The 21,921-nt window shown below is 40.3% G+C and overlaps 1 protein-coding gene across 7 annotated transcripts in view; it reads left to right on the forward strand.

Moving 5' to 3' along the window:
- Sfmbt2 (Scm like with four mbt domains 2) overlaps positions 1 to 21,921 on the forward strand; it is a 192,298-nt gene that overhangs the window by 102,288 nt on the left and 68,089 nt on the right. For all 7 annotated transcript variants that reach the window (XM_027405128.2, XM_027405133.1, XM_027405132.2 and 4 more), the window contains exons 8-10: positions 5,214 to 5,315; positions 9,943 to 10,090; positions 20,243 to 20,325. In XM_027405128.2, coding sequence (XP_027260929.1) covers positions 5,214 to 5,315; positions 9,943 to 10,090; positions 20,243 to 20,325 — 333 coding nt within the window. The remainder of the gene's footprint in view (positions 1 to 5,213; positions 5,316 to 9,942; positions 10,091 to 20,242; positions 20,326 to 21,921) is intronic.

Genomic DNA, 21,921 nt, shown 5'->3' on the forward strand with positions numbered 1-21,921 from the left:
GGTGGAGGCAGGTAGATTAGAAGTTCAAGGACATACCCTGCTACATAGGGTGTTGGACTTCAGCCTGAGCTATATGTAATTTTGCCCTGAAAAAACTTGATGAAGACTGCGGCTGGATGTATATTAATATTTTGTGGGACCATTTTAATACCAGAATTCTTTCCGTTATACATTTTCCCCTAAGTCAGTAGAGGTTATTGTGCATAAGCAGTGAATATATGTCACTTTTCAACTTGGCAATAAATAGCTTTTAAAAGTTTTAGAGAGCCTACAGGACACAGGAAGTTTTTCTTACTAATTGTTAATTTTTAAAATATACTTAATTAATCTCCCCGCTCTGTGTTTGTGTGTGTGTGTGTGTGTGTGTGTGTGTGTGTGTGTGTGTGTGTGTGTATGTGTGTGCTCATGCATGTGGAGACCAGAAGTTGACTTCTAGTGCTCTCCTCTATTGCTCTTCATCTTAGTTTTTGAGACATGGTCTCTCATTGAACTCAGTGCTCACTAGACTGACTGGCCAGTGAGCTCCGAGAGTTCCACCTGTCTCCACCCCACTAGCTCTAAAGTTACATATGTACTGTGTGGCACCCAGACTTTCTATAGGTTCTGAGGATTCAAACTCAGGTCCTCATGATGACACAATAGGCACTTTACTCACTGAGCCATGTCCCCAACCCTTCTTTCATATTCACCCTTACAGGTATTTGAACATATCGATCATGGGATATTTAGTTTTATAAGTTACAAGTAGAAGAATATGAGTGCAAACTCTTCTAAACCTATTTCTTTGTTAGTTGGACTTTTTCTATCATAGTCCTCTTTTTCTTTGCTGCGTAGTATTTGCATGTCTGTCTTCATGCACATATATATGTTCTATGTGACATCTAGTGGTCTACTCTGTGTTCCCCTAACGAATGAATGATAGAGCTTAAAACTGGGATGGATGTCAGGAAATAATCTAGCTTATTTTTGCTTCTTTATCTAATTTGATAGATATTCACTTAGGTCTTTCTGGAATGAACCACATATCATAAACAAGAGAGTCTGGCATTCACCAAAAAGTATTGCATATATAATACAACCTCTTTTGTTGTTTTCAGCTTCTCTAATGGCTAGAATTTTCAGTGCAAGCTGAAATTTACTTAAAAACATACCCCTATTTTTAAAATAAAGTTTATAGTGTAGGAAGTGGCAAATACTAGAGATGGTAGATTTGATTAAACTCTTATTCTTACATGCATTTTGTCTTGGGTCTTTTAAATCATCATTATGTTGGCCTAGCTATTTCAAATTGGCAGGGTTTCTGCATGTTTATAGATGGAGAATTTTGTTTGTTTCTTTATTTGCTTTAGAGGTTAATTCAAAGGTGGTCTTAGGGCTGAAGAAATGGTCAGTCTGTAAAGTGCTTGCCGGACAAGCGTGCCTGGTTCTCTCCATAGGTGCTGAGGATCCCAGTTTCCATTCTTGGGATCCTCAGCATCTACGTAAAGAACCTGGTGTGGTGGAGTATGCCTCTAACGCCAGTGCTGGGGGTAGGAAGGGGTAAATGTGGGGGCACAGGACAGATGGATCCCTGGAGCTCATTGACTAGTCAGCCACTTGATGAATTGATTAGCCCCAGGTTCAGTGAGAGACTCTGGAAAAAAATAAAGTTGGAGAGTGATTGAGGAAAGATAGCCAGTGTTGACTTCTGGAGTGTACACACACACACACACACACACACACACACACACACACACAGAGAGAGAGAGAGAGAGAGGAGAGAGAGAGAGAGAGAGAGAGAGAGAGAGAGAGAGAGAGAGAGAGAACACATACTCCTTCCTAACTACACACACAAATGATCATTTTTTTTAAAGATTTTATTTATTATGTATACAACATTCTGCTTCCATGTATATCTGCACACCAGAAGAGGGCACCAGATCTCATAACAGATGGTTGTGAGCCACCATGTGGTTGCTGGGAATTGAACTCAGGACCTCTGGAAAAGCAGCCAGTGCTCTTAACCTCTGAGCCATCTCTCCAGCCCCCACACAAATGATCTTAAGAAAGTGGACTTAAGGGCTGCAAGGAAAAGTTGAGATCCATTCAGAAGAAGCACCTCTCTGCATGTTTTGTTTCTAAGGGCAGACAGCCATTGATTGTTTCTCACCAGACAATTGTACATGATAAGCAATGAGATAAGTGACTAATCTCTATGCAGAGTCCCCTGAGCCACAGAGATTTTTATGTAGTATCAGGAACATTGGTTGTAGCAGGATGGACTTGAACTTAGCTAAAGACATCTTGTAGTCAGTGATCAACATCAAATTAAGATTCTGGGACAGAAAGGCTTTAGGGTTGTGGATCAGCCTGTGCTTGGAAAGCTGGCTCTACTGGCAGAGCAGAGATTGGTGTTAAAGTTTACAAAGCAGAGTTGGTACAGATGCTGGAGCTGAGAGTTTAAGCCTGGGGTAGACTAGAAGTCTATATTGCTGATATGCCTTTTTTACAAGGAAATTGAGAGATGGAAAATTCCACAGACAGCCCTGGGGATTATAGGCAGCTAAGAGGTGACCATTTGCTCTGATTAGTGAGCAACATGGCATGCAGGTTTAGCCAGCCAGCTTTGCACAGTGAGTAGAGGGACATACTACAGCAGAAATGCTGCTGGAGGGGTCCTGAGAAATCAGTGCCTCCTCCTGGGCCATTTGTAGTTACCCAGGCCATGTCTGTATTGGCAACATAGCATAATAATAACTGCTTTAACTTGTTGAGGACATGCAGGGAAGTTTAATTGTAACTTCAGAATAAAGGGATAAAGAGTTCTCTTTAAAAGAGGAAAACACCTGCAAAATCCACAAGTGTGACTTAGATCTCACCCATAAGTACTGGGGGTGTTGGTGTCTGCAGGAGAGTATTGATTTTAATCTTTTAATTCAGGTGTCAATTAGTAACTCTTGTGTTTGCAGCCCTGCTTTAGTTAGTCTGTGCTAATTCACATTAAATCCCTGGACTGTTGCTTTGAATTCCTTTTCTAAAGTGCCTTTGAAAGCAAGTGTTTTGTTCTCAGCACCACCTGTATTGAAGAATTTCTCCTTGCTCTTTTCCTACGGCTTATAATTTTATAAAGTGTTGATTGTAACTTCTTAAGGAATTTATAAAGTTTGTTATGTAAACAACAAAGTCACCATCTGCATTTAAGAGTTTCCTTAGGCATTACATTTTTATAAAGTGTTGTTTAGTTCTGAAGGAATTTATGTGGGTTTTGAATGAATGAGGTCCTTTGAATGTCCCCTGACATGTGACTGCATCTCCTCTGATCACCCCCCCCCAACTGCACCAGTCCCCTCACCCAGACCCTGAATGTGTTGTCTTTGCACGCAAAGAGCTTCATAGATTACTGTGAAGACATGGAATTGAAAGGACCTGGGGCTGGAGAGATGGCTCAGCAATTAAGAGTGCCTGATGTTCTTGCAAAGGACCAGAGTTTGGTATCTGTATAACTTCAGCTCCAGGTCTTCTGATGTCCCATCTCTCCTCCAAAAGACATTTTCACAAATTCTGTATGTGCCTGTGTGTGTATGCACATGTACATACACACACACACCCCCCCCCACACACAGCAAATGTTCTTGTGATTCTATGGATGCTTATCTTCTACCCTCTTGACAAACTGCTGAAGCATTAGTTTTATTTATTTATTTTTATTAATTTTCCTTGTTTTTATAAGGTAGCATCTCACTGTAGCACAGGCTGGAGCTATAACTCAATGTGTAGTTCAGACTTGCCTTAAATGTACACTCTTCCTGATTCAGCCTCCTAAGTGATGGAATTATAGGTATAAGCCACCATATCTCAGGGGTAGGGCATTTAGGATGCACTCACCCTTGCTTGAACATGTGGAGGATAGAGGTCTACATAGGATATCCTACTTTGTAACATTCTATCTTATTTTATAGGCAGGGGCTCTCACTGAACTTGGAGGTAGATATTTCAGCTAAACTGCCTTGCCAGCCAGCCCTGGATCCATCTGTGTCCACCCACTCATTTCTAGGTTTATAGATAGACATTTGTACTACAGTTGGCTTTTCCATGGGTGCTGGAGATCTGAACTCAAGACCTCATGCTTTGAATGTAGCAGTTTGCCAACTGAGGCATCTCCCCAGCTCCTGTGATGGAGAATTTTATAAGGAGTGTCTTTTTTTTTTTTTTTTTTTTTTTTTTTTTTGGTCTCCAGTTGGACAGAGAGAATTGCTTGGCTCTGGGGGGAAAGCTGGAGCACAGGCATACTCCACCATGTCTAATTCTTAGAGCTGACTACAGAATAACATCATGGAATTAATTCACAATCCACTTGAGATTTCCAGATCCAAGAAAGCGGTAGATACCAGTATTACTTTGTACTTCATACCCAATTGATATATTTGGAAATTGCAAGCTTATTTAATTGAATGTATTATTTCCTCAGGGACAGACTGCAAATATATTTATTTATCCACGACTACATACACTGCATATGAGGTATGAGGTGGTCTCCAGTTCAGCAAGATAAATTCTGATATCTTAAATCCAGTCAACCTTCTCTTTAGCTGTATGGCTGAAGAAGATACTGAAATTTGTTTTCTGGAAGAGGCAGGGAAGCCCAGGGTTCACAATCAGGATTCAGGGAGGGGTCAGTACTGGCAGACACCTATTAAAAAGGGAGTGCAATGGTCATCTTTATGGAGTAGGAATCAGGTTCAGACTGTCCCTAGAACAGCTGCAAAGTCTCAAAGTCACGGACTCAACCAGTGAGCAACCCTGCCACCAGCCTGTTTGGAAGGAGAATAGGAGAGTCTCACTGGTGTTATGTAATTTGGTGGCAAAAGGCCATGCTCTTTTTGTGAACATGATCCCACTGGGTTTCAGATGACTGACGGCCACCGCCATTGTGTGGGGTTTCAGCGGAGAGCACCAGATCAAAGCAATGTAGTGCCATGTGAGTTGTTTTGCTTCCTGTAAATCTAAGCATGGCTATGAAGGCGTGTTGCTGCTCCCTTGGAAAAGTAATTTAGCCTGCAGAAAATAATTAAATCCGCAGTGTCTTGCAATAATTAGAAATGTGAAATGGGGAGGATTAATTATTTCCATCAGATTTCAGTCACTCAAGAAAATTCTCAAGAAGGGAATCCAGACAGTTGCCAAGTTAATTCACGTTACCATGTCCTTTAATATGGTCACCTTTGTCCCTGCAGGACCATGCAGACCTGCGAAGCCATTTCTTCACAGTTGGGATGAAGCTGGAGACAGTGAATATGAGTGAGCCCTTTCATATCTGTCCTGCATCAGTGACCAAGGTGGGTTTCCTGCTTTGCTACCCCTTGCAACCCCTCACAGTGAATCACATAGACCTTCAGAGATGGGCAGATGCAGTAGGCTCCTGCAAGGAGCACTCACAACAACAGCCAATAAATAAAACAAAGGGAGATGAATGCACCTCCTTCCAAGTTCTGCATCCAGACTGACAGCTCCTCCCTTAATAGTTGTCCACTGTGGAATTGCTTTGTACAAGCACTACAAGGTAACATACAGGGCTCGATGGATAAGAGGGATTTCGGTGCAAGCCCAAGAACCTGAGCTCAAACCTCCAGGTTTTGTGTTGAAAGTTGCATGTTGCATGCCTGCAATCCAAGCACTTAGAGGGCAGAAACAAGAGGACTCCTGGGACTGGGGCTTGCTAGCCAGCTGCCTAGCCAAATCTATCTAGCTACCACCACCACCGAAATAGCCCAAACACAGCTCCAGATTCAGTGAGAAATCTTGTTTCCAGGAAGAAGGACACGTGTCATCCTCCTCTGCCTATCGCATGCACACGGGAGGCACACACCTGCACACAAGTGAGGGTCTAGGCATGTGCCACACATACAAGAAAGCCTAACTTTCTCCGCCTTCATGACTGCTTGTTTGTTTAGAGAAAATAGCTGGAAGTAGTGAAAGTGGTTTCTTATTTCCACATAAACCAGCATGTCTGCTCTTTTTATTATCATCTGTTTTCATTGGCTAAAGGAGACCATGTGCTTCTGAGATTGGCAGTCAAAATGAAATTCCTTTTCTGTGCAAAGTTGTTTTTATGCTGATCTGGTAGTCTCTTAAGATTATATGATTATTAAGATTATCTCTTCTTCATAAGAGAAATCCCAGTGGTTCTAACAATGGTCAAATTCAAATTGTGTGCTTCCCACCTTAAATATTAGCTTTTGCTAAGTGGCAGGAGATGCTGACAAGCTTAGCATTTTTAGCCAAATGTATCTTTCAGTTAAAGACCTTTTATATTCAGAGGAAGAATTTTATTAAAGATTCAAGGTCAATTGCATTTTAATTTCCAAGGAAAGTGGATCTATTCTTCTAGTAACTCAGACATCATTATATTTGAACCTTTCCTTCCTTCCTCCTTTCTTTCCTTCCTTTTTTCCTTCATTCTTTCCTTCATTCCTTCCTTCTTCCCCATCTTTTGCATAATTTGGTAGAGTATCTGAAAATTAGTGGTGACACTGTATTAAACATGTAAAGTGATGGTAATCATGACATACAGCTTTCTTCTTTTCCTCAGTGTGTCTTACTTAGTGAGCATATTATTTTTGTAAATTAAAATTTTATTAAGGGGAAAAGTCGACATGCTTTGCTAGATAATATTGGAATTAAAACTCAGGCATCCCTCCTGTTCTACCACCTATTAAAAACCTTGATTGCAAACAGTGTTTGAGGTCTTTACTATGTTTCTGGTAGTTGTCACCAATTTTCCCCAGACTGAAGAGTTGTCCCCCTGTCTTAAAACTTGTCCAGAATTTCCCTTTGTGCCAGAGTTGGGTGGTGTAGCTATGGCAGCTGCCCACTTTTCTGGGTATATGGACTTGTCTAAAACATTACAATACCAGCTTCCCATGATTCTCTAGGAAGTAAGCTTGCAGAACTGGTGTGCTCAGTCCACAGTGGTCACATTTCTCATGTTTTTATTCCTTTAAGTTATTGTATTAGTGACACATTTCTTACAGGTAGCCTGAAATATCATCAATTTGAATCAACTTTCAGCAGCAAAGATTGAGTTTTCACAATCAATTCTCCTTAAATCATCTCACCGGAGAAGGAAGTATTTGTAGTTATTTTGAATAATATGTTCACGCTACTTTTCTTAGCATTGTGTCAGAGAGGAAATTCTTACGTCATTCTGCCTCATGCATGTCCCATTCTTCTCTTATTGCCTACCCATTTGTTGTTTTAATGCATGAGCTGGAATGTGTGGTCTTTGTCTATTAGAACCATGTAGATAGGTTCAAGGCACATCTTCATGTATGCTTTACAGAAATATTTTTCATGTAATAAGTATTTATAATTAAATATATTTTTACCAGAGGGGATACCAGGAGTAGATATGATCATATTTCATTGTATAGATATCTGAAATTCTCAAAAAATACACTAACCATATTTCTCTAAACCCTGACAAAAAGCCTTAGAATATTTTGCTTGAGAATATGATACACTGTGTTGTCATTATTTTTTGCAATGGAAGTTTCATGCACGAATCCTTTTGAGGTTTTTCTTCTTGGCATCCCTGTTGAAGATAGAATAGCTGATGTTAAAGCAAACAGAGATAAATGCAGATCTGCTTGAGTGTTAAGTGACCAAGTGTTAACAGTGTAGCAGGACTGGCTCTTAGTATTTCAAACGTTGGAAGATGAGGTGTTAACACCGGTGCATGTGAAATGTATTGCATCGATTAGAAGACAGGACCCGGGTTCCCAAAGTCAGGGTTTCTATTTCTATCACTTGTGTTTCTTCTATTTCTGTTTCTGCCCATTCTGAGCAGTGCAGTCTTAGGTGCTTCATTTCGCAGATGTGTGAGCTCTGTATCAGAGGGAGCACAAAGGAATGATTTTTCATCCCTGGGAACATGAGACCTGATAGATGTGATAGAAGTCACTGAACTTTTCTCTCAAGTGTTCTCACATTGGTGTGCAGTTTGAGGGATCCTGACACTCTGTAGACAGGGTCTGGCAGTGATTAGATACCCTGCCACTGGGATATCCTAATGCGTGTGAGGAGTTGTAGGACTGATCACACTGATCCTGCAGTTAGTGACTGAGTGGTCAAAGACATTGCTCTGAACAGTGAGGCATAGAGCAAGTCCCTGTTGTTACCAGATGACAAAAAATTTTAACAAGAAATAAATACAGTATATTGTAAGCTAAATACTAAGGAGACAAACCTCAAGAAGGGGTTAATGAAGGGCCAGTGGGGAAACACGATTTAATTTTTAAAATTTTTGTCTTATGTGTATAGTTGTTTTGCCTGCGTGTATATCTGTGCGCCATGTGCATGGCTTGTGCTTGCAGAAGCCAGAGAGGGCATTGGATCCCTTGGAAATGGGGTTACAGACAGGTGGGAGCCACTTTCTGGTTGCTGGGAATTGAACTCTGGTTCTCTGCAAGAACAACCTGTGTTCTTAACCACTGAGCCATCTCTCCAGTCCAGAGAATGTTTTTTAAAATATAATAAGGAGTTATTATCCTGGGCAAGCTGGCCATGCTTTTCCTTTGTAACCCAGGCTGTTCTTATACTCTTGATTCTCATGCCTCCATCTTCAGGTGTTGGGATACCAGGCTGTGCCACCATGCCCATCTTGATTCTTAGCTTCTTAAAGTAGACTTTCAAAGGCAACCTCAGTGAGTAAAATTAGAACTAGTTACTGGAATAAAATGAGGAGATGCAGATTGGAGTTTCTACTCTTGCTTAATGTTAAAATGGCTTTGTCTAGAATATACTTTGTAATCGAGGGAGCTAGGAACCACAGCTTAGTAAAAGTGGAAAGATATTGCATCTCTCTCTCTCTCTCTCTCTCTCTCTCTCTCTCTCTCTCTCTCTCTCTCTCTCTCTCTCTGTGTGTGTGTGTGTGTGTGTGTGTGTGTGTCTGTGTGTGTGTGTGTGTGTGTCTGTGTAAGCATGTGTGTACCTGTGTACATATGTGAGCTTGTGGGGGATGAGTCATCTAATTTTGTTGTCTGCTTAGAGATTTATTTATTTTTCTTTGTGGTATTGGAAAGTCAATCTAGAACCCGACACATGCTAGGCAAATGCTCTACCACTAAGCTATATCCTGAGTCCTTTTTAGATTTATTTATTTTTTATTCTTTTACTTTTTTTGCTTTGAGGCAGAGTCTTACTAATTTGCCCAGACTGGTCTTGAACTCACTCTGTAGCGCAGACAGTTAGCAAACTTATGAACTTGGGACCCCACTGACTTGACCTCATTAGCTGGGCTGACAGACTTACACCACCAGACCTGTTTGTTCACTTTTATCATTGACATTCTTTCTCACATTCATTGTATATTCATGTACAAAACACTTTCTATGCTGTTGTGAATTATTTGATGAATAAAAGAGGTCACTGTCCTAAAAGAACATTTGATATTTTGGTGGTAACAGGTGGCAGGTGGTCATGGGAACAAAGAGTAAAGACAGGTTCTGCATACATGATTTCCTTTCTGGCTATAGTATGTTGTATTTTGAAGTCTGTAATTCATGAGCTTAGAAGTCTCCCAGAGCTGAACTCAGCACTATTGAAGGATCTGGTGTGTGAGGAGTTTGGTACGTTGTTGAGGTGCCATTTTAGCCGTTTGTTTTTCTATGGGCAGGAATTTGTCTGATTGTTTGCTTTTCTTCCATGCGAGGGAGGCCCGAGTTTTATACTTCTGTCTTTATTTTTTATTTTCTCTCTCCTGTATATTTTAGTTCCTTCTCTCTCCTTGTATATGACCACATGTCCGATTTTGCCTTTAGCCACTGGAATAATATAGTAGTTTGTACTGAAATTCTGGTTGTGTTAACATCAATTAGATAGGACATGCTCAGTGTCTTTGAAACAGTGTCAGGATTTAGATGTATAATATGAGAAATTAACTTTGATGTCTTCTTTTTCTTTTAGGTTTTTAACAATCATTTTTTCCAAGTGACTATTGATGACCTAAGACCTGAATCTAACAAACTCTCGATGCTGTGCCATGCGGATTCTTTGGGAATTTTGCCAGTACAGTGGTGCCTTAAAAATGGAGTCAACCTCACACCTCCCAAAGGTTTGTATCCTGTGGAAATTTGTCGGGTTGCAATGATCCAGGCTGGTGTCTTATTGTCTCTGAAATGATGTCATTGTGTTTATGTGGAGAATTTGCAGTGTGAATTGACCTTGATGGAAGTAAAGAGTTTTTCATGGACTTGATTGACATGGGTGAAACCAATAGCTCTGCCCCTTGGGAGGTCGGCCTCAATGGGAAGGCATGTCCACCACCAGTTGCTGTATAGCTGCTCTCTCTGATGCTGTGTAGGGAGTGATCCATGCAACAATGGTACCCAGTGATTGAAGTTAAAGACGTAAAAGTGAGAAGTCATTTTATATGTACAACAAAACGTTAATGTGTATTTCTCTACACTTATTGTACTTTCTCCATTGCTCAGATACTCTTAGGATCCAAAAATTTAATGTAATATCACATTATGATAATGCACTTAATGGTATAATATGATCCTGTAATTCAGTTCATGTGTAATCCATTACAACAGTTCACATAGGGCCAGGTTGTATTAATATACTTTTAAAATTGAGATACAAGAACCACAGTACTAGCTGGGCATTAGTGGTGCATGCCTTTAATCCTAGCACTCTGGAGGCAGAGGCAGGAAGATCTCTGTGAGTTCAAGGCCAGTCTGGTCTACAGAGCAAGTACCAGGACAGGCTCCAAAGCTACACAGAGAAAAACAAATAAACAAGCAAGCAAACAAAAAGAGCCAAAGTGCTCTTTACAAACCCACATTACAAACAGCAGAGCAGGAAAACCAGGAATCCAAGCTCATCCTCAGCTACATAGTGAGTTTACAGCCAGCCTGGGCTACAAGAAACCGTGACTTAGAAAATGATAAACTAAACACTAAGCAAAATGAAAGACAACACTATGAGAGGGTTTGTAAAGGGAATGGCCGGAGAGAAAATTGGAGAAAGATTAGAAAAATAAACTTAACGGGACAGATTTCAACAGACTACCTTAAATAAAAAGAGGTTTTATCTTAATCTTTTCAGATCTGTAGGGATTATGGGATTACTTCTGATGTCACCTTTGCTAGCTCACTGTCAGAAACTATGCATGCAGGTCATTGACTTGTGCTGTGCCTGGCTTAGCTGTGGCATTGTTGTCCTTGTTGGACTTTGGTCCTCATTTTTCTTCCATCCTCTTCTCTATGGAGAAGTACTTAGTATATCTCCATGTCAGTTCTTGACTCTTCAGATTATAGTTGCGTAGTTACGTGGGCTGATGACAGCACTGAACTTTCTTGTCACTGTTTGAAGTTTCTAATTCACTGTGTCCTCAACAATCCTGTTAAGAGGACACTTCATCACTGACAGTTCATATAATGTGCCATGCCCAGAGAAACAAGGTTTTCAGTGACAGACAGGAGCCGTGGTCTCCATACCTGCCCCAGATGATGGTGGAAAAGGCTTCGGTCTGTGAGTGCTCTGTTCATTTCTGTGCGGGTTCTTATTGTTGTGTGACCTGAACCAGATAAAAAGCTTAAGCTTTAAAACTGTCTCGGGCACTTCATGATAGGCTGAGGGTAGCACATGTAACCAAATTGACAGTCTATATACAAGCTTCTACTTTCATGGCTTATTGGGGATTTTATCATTTCTTTCTCACTATAGAATTTTTGTATCTGAGCACTTGCACATTTTGAAAGCTCCTAAATTCATCTTCATCTCATTCTAATTTCTGAAACTTGTGGAATGGACCCCTTCAGAAGAGAGCTTTGTTAAATAATGGAAATTCTGCTTGTTTAGATTTCACATATCTCTACTTAGTAATCACATCTATTTTAGAACTAAGAAAGGACAATCAGTTACACACTAATTTTGACTACATGATCAGTTCATTGTGACAGAGGCTTTTGTGGGTATCCATTTAATGAAGTTTTGAATACATATCCTGTGAAATATATGAAAAGAGATTGTTTACATAGCTTAAATATTTATTAGGAAAACAGGTGTAGTTATTTGGCTACTCATATTTATGATACCAAGAAAATTATTGTGCATTAGTATAATTGAACTCTTAAACCTGCAATCATACACACATAAAATGAAGTATTTATTGTGGTGTGTGTGTGTGTGTGTGTGTGTGTGTGTGTGTGTGTGTGTGTGTGTGTGTGTCCGTGTGGTGCGTGTAGGCACACCTGAAGGGGTCAGAAGTGGGTATCAGATCATCTGGAGCTTGAGTTACATGTGGTTGTACACTGTCCAGTTTGGACTCTGGTCTTTGCAGTGATACCAAGCTTTCTTAACTGCTGAGCCTTACCTGTCCAGCTCCAAGATTTTCATACCTACTGACTGTCCACCATTATAAGTTTTTCTTTCTTTCATCCTAATACTTGTGACTCTTGGGTGAAATTATCTTAAACACCCTTCTTAACCATTCCTTACAAAGATGAAACCTGCCTTTCATCAGAATTTGAAAAAGAACACCAATGTTTCCTCATGAATTTGCTAGTTTTATTTGTTTATAGGATATTGAGTTATGGTAATTAGTACTTGCTAAGAGGAAAATCCCACTGGCAAACCTTTTAAGCACTCATGAATTGACAAATGTCCTTAGTTAAAGAGCCAGTGGTGATCTGTAGTTGTCTCCTGGCTATGTGGTGGCTTTATTGAAATGGAAACTTTACTTATTAGCTAATAAGAAAAAAAAGAAACTTATAGAAAAATGGACAAGGACTATGAACGGATGTAGTCTAAGGAAAATACAGTGGTGTGCGTGTGTGCGCACGTGTGTGTGTGTGTGTGTGTGTGTGTGTGTGTGTGTCTGTGTGAACATTTTGATGTGCATATTCATAGGTACATCTGAGGTAGGCCAGAAGCCACCCTCAGCTGTTAATCCTCAAGGCAACTGCACATCTGGCTTTTTAAAAAATGTGTATTTATCTGTTTACATTTTATTGAAGCTTTTAAAATATAATATATTCTAATCACACTTTTCTCTTCCCTAATCTTCCCCAATTCTCCTCCCATCCAGCTCTATGCACTTTCTTTCTGTCTTTAAACAACAAGCAAGCAAGCAAAGAAACAACAACAAAAACCCAAGAAACACACACACACACACACACACACACACACACACACACACACACACACACACTCACACACACACACACACCACAAAATCCCCAAATCAAAAAGCAAAGGAAACAGCAGCATTTGGATTTGATGACTGTAGAGAAACACATAGTCTTAGTTTGGGCTCTGAGGTTATAGGTGAGTACAGTGGTATGGAATACAGACCAAATACTCTAAATACTCTAGAGATGATTTGGAGTAAATAGGAGGATGTGTTAACTATTGCATTGAAATTCTATATCATATTATGTAAGGGGTTTTAGCACTCAGGTGGAAGGCTTTCATATTTGAAATGGGTCTTAAAAACTATCTCTTTCAAACCCGAGTCATTTTTTTCCCCTGGAGAACTCCAAGATCCATTGTGTTAAACGATTTCTGAAATCCCAAGAAGGTGTCTAAATTCCCAGCCTTATAATCATAAAAGAATGCTTTTCTGCATAACTATGCCACCCTTTCCTGCTGCTCCCATGGCGGCATCTCTACACAATCCATCCTTCAGGGCAGTGTGGGTGGCCTTGGGCAGTACTGGCAGATTTAGTGACTGGCCATGACTTTTGCATGGGTGATTGATCTATGCTACAGAGCAGTTGTGAATTACTGTATGAAGGTGTAATTTTGGTAATTAATATGAATGTGAATTTAGAGCCATCAATACTGGTGGGGTTTGTACTGTGGTTTAGTGGTTTCCCTTTTGAGGTAGTTCATTACGTGTCTTATCTCTGAGGTTTGGGGACCCTGTTGCAGGGTTTTTCAACCGCCATTCCATATTTTATTAATATATGAAAGGAGAAGAAGGTTTTTAAAGTCTGTTTTAAAATTGAACATTGGGGTTTATAGCTAGAATGTGTAAGATATAATGTGCATATCCCTAAGAGCCTGGTCTCTGGCAGATTTTAGGTAGAAGGTGACATAGGGGAGAAACATGCCAAGAACACAGATCTCTTTTCATGTTGTTTTGACTCTGCTCTTTTAAAAGAGAAAGGAAAATATATCTGCCCCAGACTCTAGAGACAAGACTTCTAAGCTAGGATGGACAGGAACTTCTCAGTGGCTCTCTGCCTCAGTGCTTCACTGTCATACAAAGGATAGACAGAGCCTTAGAGATTTGAACCTATTAGTTTAATCCAATAAATGGCTGCCAGTATTATAGGCCCTACCAAAAGTGATGAAACAGATACATAAATAAATTAAAATAAAAGATACATAGGGTATGGACCATTTGGACATACAATACCACAGATTAGGTGTAGAATTCAAAGAGGAAGAATTCCAAACTGAGGGAGGTGGGGTGTTTCATGGAAAACATTAAGACTTTGGATTTGCATTGTAAAATGTAGGATACTGAAATAAACTGCCTATTTTAGCACTTTGCTAGTCTCTAGGTAGACCGTTTAATAGACATATAAACTGTTTACTGTCATTTAGGAAGGAGAGGTATATTTAAATTATTACCAGGGCACAAGATAATGACTTCCTAATTCCAATTCTCTTTCCCTAAACAATCTGAGCCACTGCAATTGTCCTTAGTTCTTTTCAAAAATTTATCAACCATTTGTTGTATTGTAGAGAATATATAGATGTTTAGCAAGGCTTGGTGGCATACAAAGGTGGCATACAAATGTAATCCCAGCACCTGGGAGTCAGAGTCAGGAGGACTAGGAGTTCAAATTCATGCTTAGCTACATAGTGAGTTTGAGATCAGCCAGGGGTTCATGTGACCCCCCATATATATATGCATATGTGTGTAAGTGTCTGTATGTATGTATGTATGTATGTATGTGTGTATATATATATATATGTACATACATATATATGCACACACACATTCACACACATACGCGCGCATGCACACACACACACACACACACACACACACACACACACACACACACACGTGAATGATGCTCATTGATCCATTCAAATGATGTTAACGTTTTGTGGTTTAGCATTTTAGAGATTATGATGTACTGGGATAGTGAGATGGTTTACTTGTTAGGTACAAACACTTGCTGCAAATGCTCGATGATCTGTGTTCAATTCCCAGGACTGACATATACATGTTATATATTGTCCTCTTGGTTTGGGGGCACCTGAATTTTTTTTTAACTTTCGCAGATTGCAATGTAATGAAGTTTTTAAAAAGTGTCCTTTACCTGGCACTGGAGGCAGGACTGCCGACCTGATTAATAGATATAGAAAAAGATCTTATTTCATCTTCTGATTCATTCTCCACCAAAGAGGTCACTTTTAATTGAGAAGAGTTAAGAAGGTGAACCTGGGTTGCTTTTAACATTGAAAATATTTCTCATTGTTAAAAACCAGGAATCCTTTTTGCTTACTTACTCATTCTTTAATATTTTAAGGTGTGACTTTTTTCTGTCAACTTGATATTTATATTAGAGTCTGCTTTTAGAGATATCTGTGTCTCCCAACCTAATTCAAAAGAGCATGTTGGTTTTGCTTTTACACAAAGAAGTATTTTAATTGGTCACAGTGTCCTATTACTAAATGCTGCCCAGCCTAATTCCTATTCTACAAGATGGAGCACTGTGGCTAGTATTCAGCCAAACGGTCTCTCTGGTTCCCCTCCTCTTGCCTCACTTTCCCTTGCTTTTCTGTGTGATTCCTTGAATATAAATAGAAAGAACTTCCATGGGGATGGATGAATATCTACTATTTTAAATGACTACGGACAGAGTCCTGGGATGTGTAAGTGAATATTTCAATACTCCTCACTGCTTCCATTCGTTGTTTTTGGTTGATTTTTGTGTATAAAATACCAGCGTATGGTCCTCTTAGACTCCACAGCACATGGTCCTCTAGACTCCAAAGTAGAATTGCTTTGCATATGTTTTCTTTTCTATTACGACTGTACCATTAGAAATTTGTTCCCACCAGCTTATTCCACCCCAGGCTTTCCATTCTGTTTGCAGATACTGGAATTCACACCTGGGTTTTGAGGCTCACAGATCCTTTTCCATGCAGGACTTACTGCCCACACCCTCAAAGAACTGTGTCTCTTTCCTGGGTTCTATGATGGCAATGTCTTGTGAGGACTCATCATCATGCATCACTACACCTGACTCCCTCCCCTCTTTCTCTCTTCCCTCCCCTTCCTTCTCCCTTTAAAAATGTAAGTTCTGGAAGGTAGAACTCAGGTCCTCATGCCTATAAAGCACACTTGGCTGGCTGAATCATCCGTCCAGCACAGCTGACTTTTTAGATTGGTAACTTCTCTACTTTTTGTCAGTGAAATCTGAGCCCATAAAGGGAAGAGTTTTGTCAACTTGCTTCACTTCTCTAATTCCACTGCTAAGAACTACGCCTCACACCCAGCACTCATAGGGTCAGTCTTTTCTCTTTTGTGGACAAAAGAAGACATGTCTAGGATAGCGGCTGAGCACATCCTTGAAGACCGGCAGTCTTAACAAGATGACGTCCCCTATAGTGCTTTGCATTGTACTTTTTCCAGATGAGTCTTAAAAGTTTGTGTTCCAACTGACTTCAGAATGTGCTCATCTTTTAGTTTTCTTCTTGTCCAGCTGATAGATGGCATTATGGCATCCTTTCACTTTTATTTTTTATTGTGATGACACGTTTTTATAACCAAGCTCCCTGAAAGAGGGGCTTTTATTGTTGTGTGTATACTTTGTAAGAGAGTAAAATCCTACCTTAAACTTTTCTGATAACCCTATTCTAAGACACAGGTGAGGGGTGCAAGGCCACTTCCTTGAGGCAGTCCTGACTCACCACTTTGTACCAAAGTGAGGTCTTGCTTAGAGATGCTTGTACAAGATACTTGGATAACATCCGGATTGGTGAAGTTGAGGCGAATGACTTGGACAGGGGTCACTTGCGGCATGTATCACAAATTGTGCAGGACCTTCGTTGACTGACACATGATCTGACTATGCATTATACTAGAACAAAGATACTAGGCTATCAAATTTTTTATTACTGAAGTCCTTTCACAGTCATGAGTAAAAACCCGAAAAGTACAAAGAGGTTGAACATATTTGCCCCAAGCTCAAAACAATTATTTTTCTTATATTTTTCTCTTCTTTGCATATTTTGCATAACTCTAGTAATTATATATGTTGGCAGTTAGTCTTTTTAGCTATGGCCATGACAGTTACATTTTCATGATTTATTTTTTCCCTAGCCATGCAGTTTCATGCCTGTATGATACTCGAGGGGCTTGGAAATGTCTTGGGTTAATCTCATGCCATTTTCTGTTAATGGAAAGTTATTTCTGCCTTCCCCAAATTTCATAAACTTGCCGTACATTTCCTAATATATAGTCCACTTTTCAGTTGGAGGGGTCATTTTTATGGGATTAGTTCCTAGGAATGAAACTGTCAACAGCGTAAGTCTTTATATTGTAAGTTTTTCAAAGGCACTGTCCATTTGTACAACCATATTTAATGACTGCAAGTAGAGCTGCTTGATGCCTGTTCATTTGTATCACAAGAAAATGGGTCAGCAGTCTCTTCCCCCTTGCACCCATACAATTTGGAATGTGGTCATTCAAAATCAATAGTAATAAAGGCTTAAATACCATTAATGGCTGTCATTCACACAGCCTCCCTAGGTGGCTTCTTACGAATTGTAATAGCTTAAGGCGTTTTATTTCCTTTTTATTTTTTTTCCTCCTCTTTACTGTTTTCTTCCCTCCCTCCTGGTTTAAAACATGTTTTCCTGGCTGTGCTTAAGCCTCAGTACTTCTTGTTCTGTCTTTGTTGATGAATGAGTGTAATTGACCCCTGTTGCCTCTATTATACAATCCATGGCAATTTGTTTTTTATGTAGTAGTTATTTTCTGAGCTGTCTCAAAACTGCCTTACAAAAAGAGCTCATTATCAGCGCAAAGGAAAAGAATTTTAAATGACGGAATGAATAACAGTCCCTGAGAGAAGGGGGGGGGGGAGAGTCTAAGCCATTCCAATTTTCAAGTAAATGAGTGAGTTTTAGGGTCAAGATAATTAATTGCTGCTTAAATGAAGCCCAGCAAGACTTGATTATATCTAGAAATTATTAGATTAAAAATGGCTTCCCCGTGGACACTGTTGCACTCTGGATGTATAGAAGGATTGAATGCAGGTCCAAGATGGCACTCTGTGTGACATTTTGCAGCCCATTGGAAACTGGTTGCAGAAAACCCAGCTAAACATCTATATGTAACAACCAGGGGTGACTTCTGAGTCAGAAGATTTGATCTGAACAGATATATTCCACATAGAACACCCAAATGCAGTTCATACAATTGGATGGATATCAGAAAATACTTTGTACTGGAGAGATGGCTCAGTTGGTACAGGGGTTATCTCTCACACATGGGGACCAGGGCTCAGGCTCCAGGACCCATGTGAAAAGAGCCAGGTATGATGTGGCATGAAGAGCCATGTATGGTGTGGAATGTGCCTGTAGGCACAGGGCTGTGGAGGCAGAACCAGGCAAATCCCTGAGAATTCTTTGGCCTGCCTGAAGAGGCTGCTTAGTCACTTCCCAGACACTGAGCACTCCTGTTTCATACAAAAGAAGACAAAATGAACATAGATTGCAATAAGAAACAATAGCAATAGTTGTACTCTGTCCTCCACACACATTTTCCTTCATGAATGGACATGAAAAACTTTGTCATGCATCCATTTTGCATTTTCCAGGTACTTCAACACTGTTATCTCATGAAGTTTTAATTTTTAGCTTTTATGCTCAAGTGTGTGTGTGTGTGTGTGTGTGTGTGTGTGTGTGTGTGTGTGTACCATGTGTGTGGTGACTAGAAACCAGAAGAGGGCCTGGGTTCTCTGGATGTAGAGCTACTGAGATGTTTGGCTTAGGTTTTGGAAACCTCCTCTTAACCCAGGGCTCTCTTATCAAGGTTTTTTATTCTGTAAACAGAATTAACCAAGGAAGTAACAGAATTACAGGGAAAAGATTCTACACGGAAGCAATTGCTCACTTTAGACCCTTGTTTTTAGGTGTGAAGCTTTACTGGGGAGAGGAAACAGCAGAGGGGACTGGATTTTAAAGTATAAATGCAGAACACTGGATAATTCAATTTGTAGAGGTTTGTGTGACAAAGTCCCTTTAAGAAAGGAAGGAGCCGGAGTGGAAATGGCCTTGGTACTGCCCTACTAGGGGTGCAGAACAGAGAACTGGGAGACCCTGGGCCTTTCTTGTGTGAGGCTTTGGGGTAGATAGAGGATTCTGGGAGGGAATTGAGAAACAATTGTGTGGAATTTAATTGAATTGCTCAGATCTTCCCTGTGTGGTTTCTCCTGTCCTCTTTCCCCCCCCTCTCTCTCTGCATGCATGCGTGCGTGCGTGTGTGCGTGCGTATGTGTGTGTGTGTTTACCATATTAAACATGACAAGACATGGGAGGAGAGGAGAGCACCTCTGGATACTGAATGAGAAAGGCCTAGCTGGGTAAGAAACCCCACCTTATACACACATAGTGCAGTCACCATGATTCGTGGACTTGAAAGGAAAAGGGAGTGGGTGTCTGTGTTTGTCTTAATTTTATTAGGAAGAATGGACAGGCAAAGGTACAGCCCGACTACAATGAGGGTACCATCACTGGTAACTTCACCTTGTGTCCACCTTTGGTCAGTCCAAGTTCCCATAAAATAAGTTCAGAGATTTCTAAAGCATATTTTGACACAAATGCCCCACATTCTCATTCTCATTCTCTCTCTCTCTCTCTCTCTCTCTCTCTCTCTCTCTCTCTCTCTCTCTCTCTCTCTCTCAAATTCTCTCTGCTGTTCTGAGTAGCAAATCTCCTCACTGTCAAGAGCCTCTCTAAGGTAGATGATTGATATCAACTTCATTCACCAGATTTCAGGTTCCAGGTAACCACATGACCCCATACCTTCCTTTCCTGTATTTAACACATTCCACTTTCTTAAATGTTTCTCTTGATCATCAAGGTAGCCTGAGAGCTTCGAGGTTGCAAAGACTCTTTGGTTCTAAACTTAAGTTTCTTATTGTTTTCCAAAGATACCCCATCCAGACTGATTGTTGCCTGGAATCCAACTAAGCTAAGACCTTGTGTGTTTCCTTCCTCACAGGTTACTTGGGCCAGGACTTTGACTGGGCAGATTATCACAAGCAGCATGGGGCAGAAGAAGCACCACCCTTCTGCTTCAGAAATGTAAGACACTCACCATTTGTTCCTTTTTGAAGTTGTAGATGCTATACAACTATGGTACGTGTTTTTGTGATTTTTTTTCCTATTTGTGGAATACTACCTTGCATGGAACCATCACAGGTTTTAAAATAATTTCATTTCATGATATGCAGATGCCAGGCTCCTCTGATAAACTGACTAACAAACACACAGTGGCTCCAACATGATAGAGTTTAGTTCCTGCTTTTGGAAGAGTCAAGTCTCAGAGATGCTTTGCTCCTAGAGTTTGTTAAAGTGTGTAATTCTGGTCTGGGAATGGAGCTTTATTGGAAGAATTCTTGCCTAGTGTGAGTGGATCAATTCCCAGCACTGCATAAGCCAGGTGTGCTAATGTACACCTATAATATCAGCACTTCATTGGTAAAGACAGGAAGATTAGAGGTTCAAAGCCATGCTCTGCTACATGGTGAGTTTGAGGCTAGCCCCAGGCTACAAGAAACCTTGTTTTCAATAGGTAGATAAGTAGGTAGATAATAGATAGATAGATAGATAGATAGATAGAAAGATAACAGACAGACAAACACTTTAAGAAGTACTTTTGTTACTAGTAAGATGCTAGCTAAGCAGCCTTCTGCAGGGCTTACTTTAAACTATTATCTCATTGTCATTGCAGCAGTATTTTAGTGACATAAACTAGAAATAGATAAATGAACTTACTCATTAGCAAGAGGTGGTAAAGTTTGGTGAAGTAGTTGGCAAAAGAGTTTCATCAACCGTTGAGACTATAGCGAGGGATATGAACTATTCTGTTTTAAGAATGAGGTGTGTCTCCCCTAGTGTGTCCCACACACCTGTAGTTAACAAAGTAGAAATGCTGAGTAGAAATGACACACCCCTTTTAATTTGCAAACCCAAAAGCTTGTTTCTGACCCTGTGTTCCCAGAGCTACTGATTAGACTGTCCATCCCACAGGGATGTCTGTGTCACAGGGATAACAGAATTCAAAGAGCAAGCTTGCCTGAGCATAAGTGAAGCTGAGATGATGGAACATGAAGTAGTGTGATAACTGGGTTTATGTGTACCCTAAATACAGAGGAACAGCAGCAGCAGGATTGGAAACAAGGACTCAGTTGTTTAATGACATTAACGGATAGGGTCAGTTTCTCTGCAGCAGCATAGCACTGTAGGGGGTGTGTTTTAAATGGTGTGATGGGGGACAGGTGTGACTATGGTCCAGGACCCCCTTGAGGCTTATCAAGTCCAGTGACACACGACTTTATATTATGTGGAAGGCACTGTCTCAGAATATACTGGCCTGCCTTTCGTGGAAGACTGGGGAAATGGCCTGTGATGGCTCAAAAGCTGTCCAAGATTTTGCTTTCTACCTCACAAGAGAAACATTCCTTCCCTGACTCAATTTGGAAAGGAAATTTTCACATCATTCCTTGCTTCCATTTTTAGAGCATGTTTCTCCCATGGCAGCATAGTTCCACAAGCGAGAGAGTGTGAGATTGGGGATGGGGGCTGCCCAGAGATTAATGTTAGGTGTCTTCCTCATCCACCCACCTTTATCTGTCTGTCTATCATCTGTCTGTCTATCTATCTATCTATCTATCTATC

This window comes from Cricetulus griseus, chromosome 3 (assembly GCF_003668045.3).
Source record: "Cricetulus griseus strain 17A/GY chromosome 3, alternate assembly CriGri-PICRH-1.0, whole genome shotgun sequence".
Taxonomy (NCBI): domain Eukaryota; kingdom Metazoa; phylum Chordata; class Mammalia; order Rodentia; family Cricetidae; genus Cricetulus; species Cricetulus griseus.